We start from the raw sequence: 13,948 nt of genomic DNA on the forward strand, positions 1-13,948 counted from the left end.
TTCATTCATTCAATAATTATTTACTGAGCACCTATAGGCTTTGGGATACTCATTATTTTTACTATGATATATATTAACTTTAAAAATCAACAGAAAACATTTTGTTGTTGCTGCTGTTAATGTTGATGAAAGGTAGAGTAGCTTAATGGATAGAGAACGGCCCTTGGAGTCGGAAAGTCTTGGCCTCTGGCATGTGCTGGTTATGTGACTTTGGGCAAGTTAATCTTCCAATACCAAACAGTTAGTTCTCTTAAGACTAAGTTGTAGCTGAGCTTTAGCTCTGCAAAGGTGAAAGGGGTTTCCATACTGGGAACTCTCATGTTGTCACAGGGTCTATACAACCCCCTATGCCCCATCCTACTCTGCAAGAAATGCTGATGGAAGTAGGTTTAAATTAAGCAAAGCATTGTAGGAGTGGAGGGAGATTTGGACTTTAGTGAAGCTATTTTTTTAATCATATCCAAAGGCATGAGTGTACTGAATATTATACAAATAAATGCTATATGAGGGCAATAATGGAATGAGACTTTGAGACTTTTAAAGACTGAGAAGTATTCGTATGAGGGTATTTGTGGTCTCAAAAACTGAATAAAGAAAGATCATTAAAAGCTACAAAGCAGCATTCCTACTCAAAGGCTGCCATAATTGCCTTCCAGCTAAACAAAAAAATCAGGAGCTTTCAAGGTATGTCTCAGACATCACAGAGTGGTTAAATGCTCATTAGGCACAAAGAGAATGACCACACTGAAGTCTGATTTGCTATATTTCAGTCATTCTGAGAGTTCTTTGTTGCAATGTAATGGGCATAGAAGTAAAAGAAAAAAGGATTTCTTTGAGCAGAAATATCATATAATTGCCTGGTGATTTTGTGAACTGTAAATGTTCATTTCTGAAGTTTGCAGATGTAAACAAATGGCAGCATCTAAGTGGATGTAACAACAGCCAAAAAATAATAATAATGTGATCCATCCTGTAAACTGATTGTTGCTTCAATAAAGAATTTGCACAGGATGTGTTGAATGTGTATGTGTCCCTCCTGAAGGGCAGTTTTTCAGAAAACAAGTGAAAGTCTACTGTGAATTTCTTCATACATTCCCCAGATACTCAACAGTTCTGTGTACACATTATGCATTTGTGCAACCTTTTGAAAGCAATGGTAAATTCCAATAACCTTTATAAAGTCTATATCTCTCTCTGAGGTAGGAAGTCTTAATTCTTCTCTTGACATGATTTATATAGCCTTCATCTACCTTAGAATTTAATTTTGGCTACAGGAGTCTACAGACAGCAGCCTTAATCCCTTAATTCTACTCACCCATCCAAATTTGGTTCTGTCAAGCCTAATATTCCCTTTTATCCAGAGTCAAATAACTAGAATATTTCACTCTCTGGAAGTCTTTCCCTACCAAGAGGTTCTTAGAAAACTCTAAATTGGAAGCAGAATTTAAGGAAATGCTCTGATTGTTCAGTTAGCCAATGCAGAGGCTCTAGTAACTAAATGTTAGCTACTTGACCATGGAGAAGAAGACAGGGAAATGAGGATGAACCAAGACATAAAGCAGCACAGTAAGAAGGAATGGAAAACAGGGAGAAGAGAAAAAATACATAAGCCACAGAAGAAAATATTATTTATAATGAGTGCCATAGCCCATAAGTAATAGTGATATAGCACTTTAAGGTTGTGGGTTCAAATTTTGGCTCTGCCATTTAATAGCTTTAGGACCTTGGACAAGTGGATTAAGATCTCTAGACTTCAGTTTCTTCATCTGTTAAATGAGGGGATTATACTCAGTGTCCTCTAAAGTCCCGTACAGATCTCCAAGCTGTTTTGGTCCTAAGATAAAGCTCTGTTTGTCAGAAGAAAGCAGAGTGTTGGTTGAGAAATATAAAATACTATTATGGAAGAGATTTTATGAGAAAATTGGTCCATCATGTAATTCATTTTGAGTATCAATATAACAACTCCAAAAACGTAATTTTTAAAATTTCTTGTGCCTATAATTCTTTAAAAAGTAGAACCAATGAATAGAGGCTTCAGTTTCTTGAGGCTTACAGTTTGTTTTCTCATCTGTAAAATAGGGATAACATGAGAATAAAATTAGATAATATTTACAAAATACCACAAAGCTTAAAGCATTAAATTAATGCTCTGCTGTGGATGTTTCCAGGATCCATCCCACAGAAAAGAAAGTTGAAAAGTGCCAGGAAGGAATGGGCTCCCTAAAAGGTGAATTTGGCAGGTTTCATGTCTCTGATGTCTCAGGAGGAGATTGACAGTGAGGAAGTTGAAAGACACTGAGAGGGAGTTCAGAGAAAGAATGTACCTGAGGAAAGTATCTAGAGCAGAGGTTTGTCTGCATTATCACATGGGTCTATTAACAGTTATGTGCCTAATTCTTAAAGAGATTACAATCATTCCCCCCCCCCCCAAGGTGAACCACTTGGAATTCAGGTTTTTTTTAAGTCTTTTACCTGAGAGCTAATCAAGCTATTTTAGATTCATGTTTTAAAAAGTTTCAATTTTTTTTTAACACTTTTGATGATGAAAGTATATTGACTTCTCAAGAGTCACAAGAGTTTTATATACTCTTGTAATTATAAGTGAGCTAAATAAAATCTCCATTTCTCTGCAGTGTATTTCCCACCATTCACTGTTACAGGCTCATAGAGTTGGAAAGGGCCTCAAAGCTCAAGACCAACACCTTTATTTTACAGATAGGAAACTGAAACCAGAGAGAAAATAACTTTGGCACTACTAGTAAGTGTGTGAGGTTAGATGAATCTACATCTTCAAGTCTAACACTTTATCAACTGTAAATCTTAGACTATAGACCATTGCATTCCCCTACCCTAGGGCCTTTGAAACTTCCCAGTCTGACTCAGAAGAGACTACTTAGTGCAGCTGGGTTAAATAGCACTGGTAGGGTTACACATGGTTAAACTTCAGGATCTAGGAAAAAACGAGTGCCCCAGATTTGTTCCTTATTCCTCTGAACTGAATTCTGATATTGGAAATCTAAAGGGAAAATGTATTTCAAAATCCTAGTGAACAAAATTTGTAGGAAGTTAATTTTCGTTGTTTTACCTCTTCATTTATGAGATCAAAACATTCACCAAGTTAGTGTTTACTTGTTATATAACATTTATTATTATGTAAATGGAGAAGCTGACTGATACTGAGTAAATTGTCAACAGACACAAAGCAAATAAAAATCAGAACCAGTGCCATAGACTGAAGGCTTTGTGTTTTAATTTTCTTTTTCATTTTTGTATATGAGATAGGAGATGGGAAGGGGTTTGAAGAACAAATTATTTTGGAGACTCAGAAGTTACTCTAGAAAAATATAGAGTGCTATAGAAAAATCCCAAGTTGATAATACAGGTAGGATTTAGGAGGAATGTTGTAAACTATTCTCAGTTGGCATAAAAGCAAAACAAAACAAGCTTTGAAATCACCAAGGTAAGGATTCCAAAGGTTTTTGAAAGATTACTTTTGATTCCCCTTGGTGGAGATGCTGACAATAAATCTCTAATTGGCATGAGCATAGGGGAATAACCAATTGACTTCCATCATTGTTGGGTATCCTGATGAATCATGGGGTATGGAAAGGAGAACATTCCCTTCTGATGCCCGTTATCACTGCTTGACATTTATACAGCACTTTAAGGTTCACAATCTATTATTCATGTTGGCCATTGTATGGTGGCTGCTGTGACATTCAATGAGGGAGTGACAATTTACTAACCCCTGTTTGAAACAGGAAAATTGAGTCTCCAAGGGCTTGTCCAGAATGAAACAGCTGGTAAAAGATCATCCTATGTTAAAAAGTTTGTCTTAGCTCAAGTTTTACCTTCTGCAAGGTGTTCATCCCTTTCCCCAAAATGCTGGTGTAGTTCTTCTTTTGATTATCTCCAATTTATTCTATATTAATTCTTGGTTGCACATAATCATATGCATATTGTCTCCCCCATTAGACCTGAGCTCCATGAGAGCAGGGAATGCCTTTTGCCTTTCTTTGACTGAATCTTTAGAATTTAGAACAGTGACATGGAGGAGGAGCTTAATAAATGATGGCTAGATGACTCTTAAGTCATTAGTCTTTCTACTATGTAAAAGTCTACTGATATAGAATCATAAAATCTTAGAGTGATAAAAGACTTTCCAGTTCATGTCATTTAACCTACTTCCTAAGACTTAAATCCCTCTAAAGCAGGGGTTCATAACTTTTCTATATATTTTTAAATGCCTAAATAAAATATATAACATCATAAAGGACATCAATCAAAAATAATTTTTTTAAAAAAAAGAAAGCCAATTATATTAAAACACATCAAAAACTCAGCAGAATATTTTTAAATGGGCAGCTAGCTGTCACAGTGGATAGAGCACCAGCCCTAGAGTCAGGAGTACTTGAGTTCAAATCTGGCCTCAGGCACTTAATAATTACCTAGCTGTATGGCCTTGGGCAAGCCACTTAACCCCATTGCCTTGCCCCCCCCCCCAAAAAAAACCAAAAACCTAAAAAAAAGAATATTTCTAAAATTCATGTCCCTTCAATGGAGAACTTGCTCCAGACAAAGCTTCCCTAATAAGTTATCGATTGACCTTGACCCATTGTTTAGGAATTGCCACTACTGTAAGATCGTCAAGGTCTATTCTGGTTTGGTGTCAGATTCATTAACCGGGATGTCTTTGGAAGCTAAAAGGCAGAGATCAGAGCATGAGTGACATCTTCCCTTCCATGCCCTTTATTCAGAAGGAGGTAGAAAATTGCATTCTTTGTCTTGCAAAGCTCTCAAGTGGTCTCTCCAGTCCTCCTCAGAAAGAAAAGAAGGCATTGGGCAATCCCGGTTGGCAGTCAACAAAATTTGGGCTTCTGTATCTAGGTCTGTGCAACTGAGACTCTCATATTACCTTTCCAGTTCTTAACCACCTCAGAAAAACAAAGAAGTATTCAATATCCAGGGCCCAGAAAAAGGATATCAACTCTGATGTTGTTTTAATATCATTGTAGAAGGGGAAAGGTAAGGGCTACAGGACTAGCATCATTTATCCTCTAGCCTTTGAGAGCAAGAAGCAAGAAGAGAGGGAACAAGCATTAAGGGCCTGTTATGTACTAGGATCCATGCCAAGCACTTAATTATTATCTCTTTTGATCTTCACAAAAGTCCCAGGAGGTAAGTGTTATATGATCACCATTTTATGGTTGAAGAAACTGAGGCAGATAAAGGTTAAGTGATTTGCCATAGGTCAAATAAATAGTATCTGAAGCTAGATTTAAACTCAACTCTTTCTCTATAGGGTCAATGATCCAATAACTATGCCACCAACTCCTTCCAAGCAATGAGGTAGCTTTTGAGCTCAGGTCTTCCTATATCTTACAGGAGTACCCCTCCCCACTGTGCTGAGAGATCAGGGTACCATTCACAGCTGAGTTTCCATTGGAAATTTTGGAGACAAGAGCACCGCTTAGGGAGGACAAGACTAAATAGGATTTCCTAGTTGGCAGGGGTGGGGAAATATCCAGCCCAAGGGCCATATAAGAATTGAGTAAATCATTTGGTCTGGTGCTGATGGCTGGAGCTTACTAGGTGTGAATTAGATATTTGACCAAATATTGCAGGCTAATTTTTAAGTTAATAAGTTTATTTGACCTGCCAATGATACTATAAATATCCATATTACCTTTGGCAAAAAAAGATTCCTTATTCCTGTGTGTATAACTAGCAATAATTCCTGAAAGTGAATTTTTCACGTGTAACTAAAATAATGCTTGTGTGTTTTAGTAAGTCAATAAACTTACAAAAAGGGGGGAAAATGTGTTAAGTGAACTGCACATATGCATGAATCTTTTTAATTAGTAAAAGAGATTCTTGGACCAGCTGTCATAAGGTCAAGTTTCTCTTTTCTGAAGGTCAGTCATTGGGTCCTCCAGCCCTACTCTGTCACGGGCAAAAGTCGTCCTTAGTAATATGGCTAGGATTAAAAAAAGAGTTGGAAACAAAGTAGATGTTCATCAATAAGGAGATGGCTAAACAAACAGTGGTATATGAGAGTAAAGGAATGTTGATATATTGTGGTTAATATAAGCAATTCAGAGAAACATGAAGAGTGTTAACTCTAAGTCACATTCTCTGCCATTCTGATTCACCCACCTCCCAAATCTACTTCTTTTTTTTTTTTTTAGGTTTTTGCAAAGCAGATGGGGTTAAGTGGCTTGCCCAAGGCCACACAGCTAAGTAATTATTAAGTGTTTGAGACTGGATTTGAACTCAGCTCCTCCTGACTCCAGGCCCAGTGCTCTATCCACTGCATCATCTAGCCACCCCCCCCAAATCTACTTCTCATGCCATGGATTCCAGGTCCAGAATCTCTCCAGAATTTTGTGTCAGTATCTGAGTAACAGTCTTGCTAGAATTATGAACCCTACTTCCTTTGGAAACTCTTACTTTTGCACTCTTGCCTGCTCACAAGTACCACAGCTGGAGTGGAGGTTAATAAACTCATCCTATAAATTTCCTAGGATTTCAAGGTCCAAATCAATCCTATATTTAGAACAAGCTTTTATAATCCAGGATAGTGGCAAGTTCACAGACTGACTACTTGGTAGATTTTTTTTAAAAATTATTATATATACATTGTGGTAGAATGAAATAGTGTGGTAGAAAGGAAATGAGATTTTGAGTCAGAAGTCGGAAGATTTGACTTTGAATCTCAGCTTTGCCTGGAGATGATACCACCAATTCCCTATGCTTCAGTTTCCCCAACTGTAAAATAAGAGAATTGGAGTCCCTTCCAACTTTAATTCTAGGAGCCTAGGAGTATAAATCACCCCACATCATTTAGATCTGATACATTTGATAAGTAAGAACATATCTCATTATTTACTAGCTGGAATTAATTCTATTAGATTCACCTGCTTCCAAGAGAATTTGATCCACTTCAAATAAATTCCATAAATTTAAAAAGAAAATGTGATCTGGGGTGAAGCTGAGAGTGGAGGGGATAAATTCAAAGGCAGTCAAACAGTTTAGTGGAAATTACTACAGCTTACAAACAACCAAAAATCAAGTGCATTATTACTGAACATAAAAGATGGTTAAGGGAGGGTGAAGAAAGCTGCCTTATTCTTATTCTATAGTAAATTCTTTATTCAGTATTCAAACTTATGTTTCTGCTTCTGTTGTCTCCCCACAGAAGCAGAAACATAGCAAGTTCAGAAATGGCAGAGGATGTGACTTAGAGCTAACACTCTCCATGTTTCTCTGAATTGCTTATATTCATCATAATATATCAACATTCCTTTGTGCTCATATACCACTGTTTGTTTAGCCATCTCCTTATTGATGAATATCTACTTTGTTTCCAATTCTTTTCTGCCATAAGTGTTGGAATGAATATTTTGGAAAATATATGTGACCTTTCTTTTCTGTTTTTTTCCATTGGGATACATAAGCAATAGTGGGATTTGAGGGGGATTTTTTGTTTTGTTCTTGTATCCTCTTTGTCTAGCACATAAAATGCTTTGCACGTAGCCAGAGCTTAATAAATGCTTGTTGGATTAGATTGGATCAAATTGATCCAACAGTAAGTATCCAAGTTAATGTTCTCTGGTATAAAACCTAAGTTGTAAATATCTAAAAACTTCAAGGAAAATATACTCTCTCTCTTCAATGAAACCAGATGGCAACCTCTGAAAAATTTCCCCATTCTTCTATGAAAGCCCAGGCCAAGATTCCAGTTAGACAGAGATACTCAAATATCTTAAAAATGCTTCTTTGTTTATTAAGTGTGGCACATTAAAAGAACCCATTACAATAAAGTTCTACTTAACTCTGTCATTTAATTAGTGTTGCTGATCTATATCTTTCCCCGAGAGCTATGCCAGCTCTAATATTCAAGTTATTTATATTTTCTCCAGCCTTGATTTTTTCCAATTTCAACCCAAGCTCACTCTCTCATTTCCTTGGAATGAAAATGACCCACTTCTCAGCCTTAGAGGATGGCACTGCTTTGCCAGGAGTAGGGTCATAGCAGGTTTCCTCTAAATTGAGGATCCCTCGTTCTTGTCTAAAGGCATTTTAGTGAAACTTATTCGTCCATTCTTTAAGCATCTGTGATTTCCTTTACTACTACTACTATTCCCTCTACCAACAGAGCCAAACCCATCCATAGTTCTATAGAAAGTGTCTTGGAGTACTTCCCTGGGTAGAAAACTAAGCCCTCTTCAGCCAACCTGGTTATGAGTGCTCACTCAAGACAATTGATATATGCATGTATCTCTGAAGTCTGAAGCTTTCCCAGATTTGTAGGACCTGGGAAAGTTTGTTCTAATGTGCGTACTATTGTGAGGATCAAAAGAGAAAGTATTATAAAACTTTTCTTAGCACATTGCCTGGGACAAAATAGGTGCTCCTATAAATGGTGGTTTCCTTCCTTCCTTTTTAACAACTGTATGCAGACAAAAATCACTTTGAGCTTTGGATTTTTACAGCTCCCATCTGTCTCATCTCCAAGTTGTTGTTGTTATTGTTGATCCTCATATAAATACCTTCTTTAAATAATGGAATAGAATTTTGTTACAGTTTTCCTCTCTTTTTGGTCACTTTCATCCACTAATTGAAAGAGCCTTTGTCCACTTTTGGGTTCTCACTGTCGGGCAATTTTGAGCATTTACAGCTTAGCACAAAACCCAAAGGAAAGAATTTATGATGTTGAAATGACTCACACTGGCATGTTCTCTGCAAGTATTCTAATTTGACCAAGGGATCAAGTGGAATAAAAATGTACCCTGTACATAATATCTGCAGGCCCAGCCAATGGACTATAGATATCATTGTGTCAGTAAATTATTTTGGTCAAAATGCCTTGGCTTTGCCTTAAATTTTTTTCCTCTGGAAAATAAAAATAAATCTAGAAAAGCAGGAACACAGAAGTCAGCTCCTGTAAGCCACAATTCTCTTCCTAGACAGAATAAGATTCTGAACTATAACTTACTGGCTTTGCTCCAAAGGCTCATGATCCTGTGAGAATTATTTTAGGGTTTGGCAAAGAAGGTCCCTGCTAAACCCTCTAAATCAAAGCTTCCTAACCTGAGGTACCAAAAAATTCCATAGATAGAGTTCAGTCCATGAACTTGTATGGGGAATAAAAATTTCCTCTTTGTTTCAATATGATTGATTTTCTATAAAATGTATTTTATTTTATGCACTTAGAAACATAACTCAGTGAAGGGATCCATAGATTTTATTAGATAGCTCAAGAGGTCTGTGATATACAAAAATATTATGAATTCTTGCTCTCAAATCACCTCCAGAACTACAATCACATGCCAAATGAAGCAACAGATCAAGGACTGAAAATGATGAAAATGAAGAATCCTCCTGTAAGTTTATCTCCTAACAAAGTAAATGTTGCTACTATGGAAAGCCAGTCTTCATGAGATGTAGCTTACATCTTCCTTTCATTAATTTTACTCTTTAAATCTTCAAAGTTATCCTTTACAGGGCACAAATGAGGTGTAGAATAATTGAAATGCCACTATGCACCATTGGAGTGAAAAAAGTATTTGAAATTTTTAGTGACCTACTTTGTAGGTTGGAAAGATGCAAATAGAAAATCAACAGGTCCCAGATTTAAACTAGAAAAGGAGAGTGAACTGAAATACCTTTGGGAAACTGTGAAATTTCTTTAATGATCCCAAGCTTCTCCCCAAACCGAATTCTTAACTTTTTAACATTACTATACTTCCAGAATTGTTGTGTGGCTGTTATATGAGTAATGAGACTCTATTACAGAGGCTGAAGAATTGAAAATTGGGATCATCTAAAGGGCAATGGAGAAGTGTGTGTAATTAGGTTGCAACTACTTACATGCAAGGAAGCCATCAAATGTAAACAATGGCATCAAGTAAATATATAAGTGAAATAAGTAGTCAGTAAGTCAAAAAACATTTAAGAGCTTACCATGTAGTAGGTGCTCTGCTAAGCACTAAGAATACAAAGAAAGGCAAAAAGCAGCTCCTGCCCTCAAGGGGCTTATCCAATTCTAATAAAGGAGATCATGTGGGAAAAAATAGCAGTTTACAAAATGTCATCAAAGAAAGAAATGAGCAAAAGGGAAAAAAAGAGGTGAACTGTCCATGTGGTGAGAATGAAAGATAATTGATAACTGTTGGCATTCTCCATTTAGTATCCTCCTAATTTCAAGAAGTGAGAAAGGGACTTATTATGTTGAGTGAATATACTGTGGCCAATATATGGGAGTTCACTGACAAGAGTCAAATATAATAATCTGGGTTGTTTAGGGAAGACTAGCACTTCTGGTGGGAGGGCTTGTTGAGCCCTTTTCAGAGATATTATTTATTCACCTTTGGTATTCACCTGGCACTCAGCCCTCATCTGCGACTCCAAGAAGCTGTAGTATATGCAAGGACCATCTTCTTATTAGATAGATTAAACCAGGTTGAAGTTAACCAGCAACCTCAAACTTTTTGATGAGTTAGAGGAACATCTACCCAAAACATGTGAAGACTTCCCCTGGCAGAATGAGTAAATGAGCGTAATTTCTTCCAGTGTCCTATGAAGACAGCTGAAGCAGGCTCTGTGGAGCACTTAGAACTTAATCAGACATCTAAGAAGAATGCTTGCATCCCAGGCCATTGCCAGTCATCTTGACTTTTGTCTTGTCACTGAACTTCAATGACCTGGAAGAGGGAGTGTGACTTTGTCAAATTTGTGCAGCTTTCCTTCACTTGAATCCAATTCTCACATGAGCTAAGACATTGTCCCATGAAGTCAATGGTCATCTTTGAAACAAAGAAAAAAAAAACTTAAAAATCAGGCATAGATGGCTTCTGATTCACAGCAATGGAAAGAATACCTACATTGCTGGGATCACAGATTCATTTGAATAATCAATATTTCAGGGTATTTCAATCTCATTATGAGTTGGGAGTGTGGCACTGACAAAAACAAATAGTTCACCATACTTTTCCCTGCCCAGACCACACATCTAGAATATTATACTTAGTCCTGAAGTCAAGAAGTATTGTGTTTAAATCTGGTCTCAGACATTTATTAGCACTATACTCTGAGCAAGTTGTATACATCTGATTGTCTGAGATTCTTCATAAATTTCCTGTAAAATGGGATAATAACACCACTTCCATCCCCACCATCAATAATATACTATAACAATGACCTGGGCCAGCAAAGAAGGACTATTGATAGGTTTATGGTCATCTCTATAAATGGAGAGACAAGAAAAGGGCTGGTGGTACCAACTGGAGATAGGCATTGTTAATAGAGGTGAAAACCTGAGTTCAAATCATTCTGGTATTTACTTGCATTATGACCATGGGAAAGTCAGTCTTTCTGGGAAACTTAATTTTACTCATCTACAATATGTTGGTGTTGGACTTGACCTCCAAAGTCCCTTCCCCAATTGAATTCAGTAATCATAGGATCCAATGTTGTTGGTAGCAAAACTCATCATAAAAACTAAGGTTGTGTAAGTAGTATTTGATATCAGGAAGCTATGACCCTTTGCTCACACATTTCACCAGCTGCTACCCTGAATAGTGCTTTACTTTAGCCCTCCCATTGATCTACCCTCCTGAGTATGTACATTTAATTAACACTCTTAGGGGGGAGGTGGAGAAGGATTCAGAGTCAAGATGCAAATAATTAATCTTCCTCCTGAGCCCCCCTGAGCTGTTGAGTTTAATAGTTACTTTCGATAAAAAGATGGGCTATTCTGGAAAGCAACTTGAAATTATTATCAAAGTGATTAAAATGTCCATACTCTTTGACAATGAGGTTCCACAGATATGCCTATATGCCAAAGATCACAATAACAATGAATAAAAGGGTCCATATCTGAAACATTATTTATAATAGAACTTTTTATAGTAGTAAAGAACTGAAAATGAAAGGAATATCAATTGATTGGAGATTGTCTAAACAAGTTGTGGTACCTAGATGTGATGGATTATAAGAAAGGATGAACATAGAGAATAGAGAAACATGAGAAGACTCACAAATTGATGCAAAATAGAATAAGAAGAATCAGAAAAGCATAATAATGATAATGAATGCAATAAGGTAAATTGAAATAACTACAACCAAATAATTGTGAATGAATAGTGTATGAATACCAAGTCTAACCCCAAATAAGACCCATGAGAAAGCATCTTGCCCTGAATTCTTTGCAGAGGTAAAACACTTTGAGTAGAGTGACTTGACCTTTAATGTCAGATTTTTCATATATAAGTTAGTTTTACTGAATTTCTTTTCTTGTTCACACTTAATAGGCTCTTTAGGAGAAGAGAGGGGAATATAGATGATGAAAAGGCAAGAAATAATAAAAATTTATTTTAAAAAAGTTCAGAAGAACCTGATTTAAAGATCAGTATTCAAGGATGTTTTAGAGATGACTTCTGAGGTCTTATCCAAATCCAGTGCTGCAATTCTTGGCAGAGCTCTCCATCAGTCTGGTGCTGAATCTGGTTTCTATTTCCTTAATCAACAATAGCCCTGGTCAGTCTGTGCATGAATCATTTTTGTCCTATTTGTAGATCAGAAGGAATCTACAGTCACTAATTTTTTTAAAAGTTAGACAAGCTTTTGACCTTCCTTTCATAAATTAGTCCCTATTCCTCTCTACTGTTTTCTGAGCTTTCTTTAGACCATCTCCCAGGAGCAACACCTCAGTTTCCCCATCTGTAAAATAAGAGATTTGGACTTCGTGGTCTGCCGAGTTTTCTTCCAACTCTAAATCTAATATCCCATAATCCCTTTAGTGTGAACCACTAGGTCTGGATGTCCACAGAAGGCAACAATGTTTTTTTTTCCTTCAGGGAACCATGGTATAAACTTGAACTTCATTGTTCTTGCTAACTCTCCCGGAATTCAATTTTATTAATTACACAAGTGATTGCAATGTAACCTGCACTTACATTTGCTTAGGGGGAAAATCCTATTCATTGAGTTCCTTTTCCTTCCTTGATAATAATCATGTACATCTGTGGAATGATAATCATGATTCACATTTCATGCTGAGGTTTGCAAAGCAGTTTCCTCACAGTTAAACTGTGGAGTAGGTTGTGAAAACATTCCCAAACCTGTTTTACAGATGAGGAAACTGAGTCTCAGAAAGGTTTATTGACTTGTCACACAGTCAGAAAATATCACTTCCAGGATTGAAACCAGATACTTCTAATTCCAAGGACTTTTCAGTGGTGATAAATGACTATGAATCTTGGAATAGCTTTATCTCAGAAGAAGCCAAATAGGGATATGGGAGTGATGATTGGGGAATCATAAGTAGACTACAACATTACTATTGATGACATATATGAAAGAACTTACATAAAAGATGTCATGTCCTTATTAGTGTAAAGAAAGTGCCACAAGAGATGAACACCCTGCTCTGGTCAGTCTGGAGTTTACAAGAGGCAAGAACTTCACTTATCTGACAGTCCCTTGGGGGGACTCATCATTCCAGGATGCCTGAATTGCAACTGTGAGAGAGAAGATGAAAGAGCCAACTCACTTCAGATTGCTGAAGGAAAAGACTCTGGGAAGACTTAAAAGGAATGGGTATGTCCAGATTATCAGCTTGCTATTCCAGAAACTTCAGGGAGCTGAGATTCAGGACCCTTTCTCTTTTGAACTGTTACTTCATGCTCAATAGGAATTTTTGTTTTGCTACCAATTTGAATGAATAGGATTAAGAAAGACAAGAAGGAAGGAAGGAAGGAAGGAAGGAAGGAAGGAAGGGAGGGAGGGAGGGAGGGAGGAAGAGAAGACAAGAAAGGATATGCCTAGACACTAGACTTGGAGTCCAAGGACCTGAGTTCAAATCCTAATTCTTTCATTTATTACCTGTGTAACCATAGATAAGTCACTTAAATCAAACTGGATTTTGGTTTCTTCATCTATGGAG

General features: G+C 36.9%; 1 protein-coding gene across 4 annotated transcripts in view; it reads left to right on the top strand.

Annotated features, from left to right (window-relative positions):
• MFAP3L (microfibril associated protein 3 like) overlaps nucleotides 1–13,948 on the top strand; it is a 95,121-nt gene that overhangs the window by 60,644 nt on the left and 20,529 nt on the right. For 3 of the 4 annotated variants that reach the window (XM_074228970.1, XM_074228971.1, XM_074228974.1), the window contains exon 4: nucleotides 13,397–13,602. The exons of the other annotated variant lie outside the window; for it this stretch is intronic. In XM_074228970.1, the coding sequence (XP_074085071.1) occupies nucleotides 13,397–13,516 (120 nt within the window). In that variant the 3' untranslated portion in view covers nucleotides 13,517–13,602. The remainder of the gene's footprint in view (nucleotides 1–13,396; nucleotides 13,603–13,948) is intronic. 4 annotated transcript variants of the gene reach the window in all.

Source organism: Macrotis lagotis, chromosome 3 (genome assembly GCF_037893015.1).
Source record: "Macrotis lagotis isolate mMagLag1 chromosome 3, bilby.v1.9.chrom.fasta, whole genome shotgun sequence".
NCBI lineage: Eukaryota > Metazoa > Chordata > Mammalia > Peramelemorphia > Peramelidae > Macrotis > Macrotis lagotis.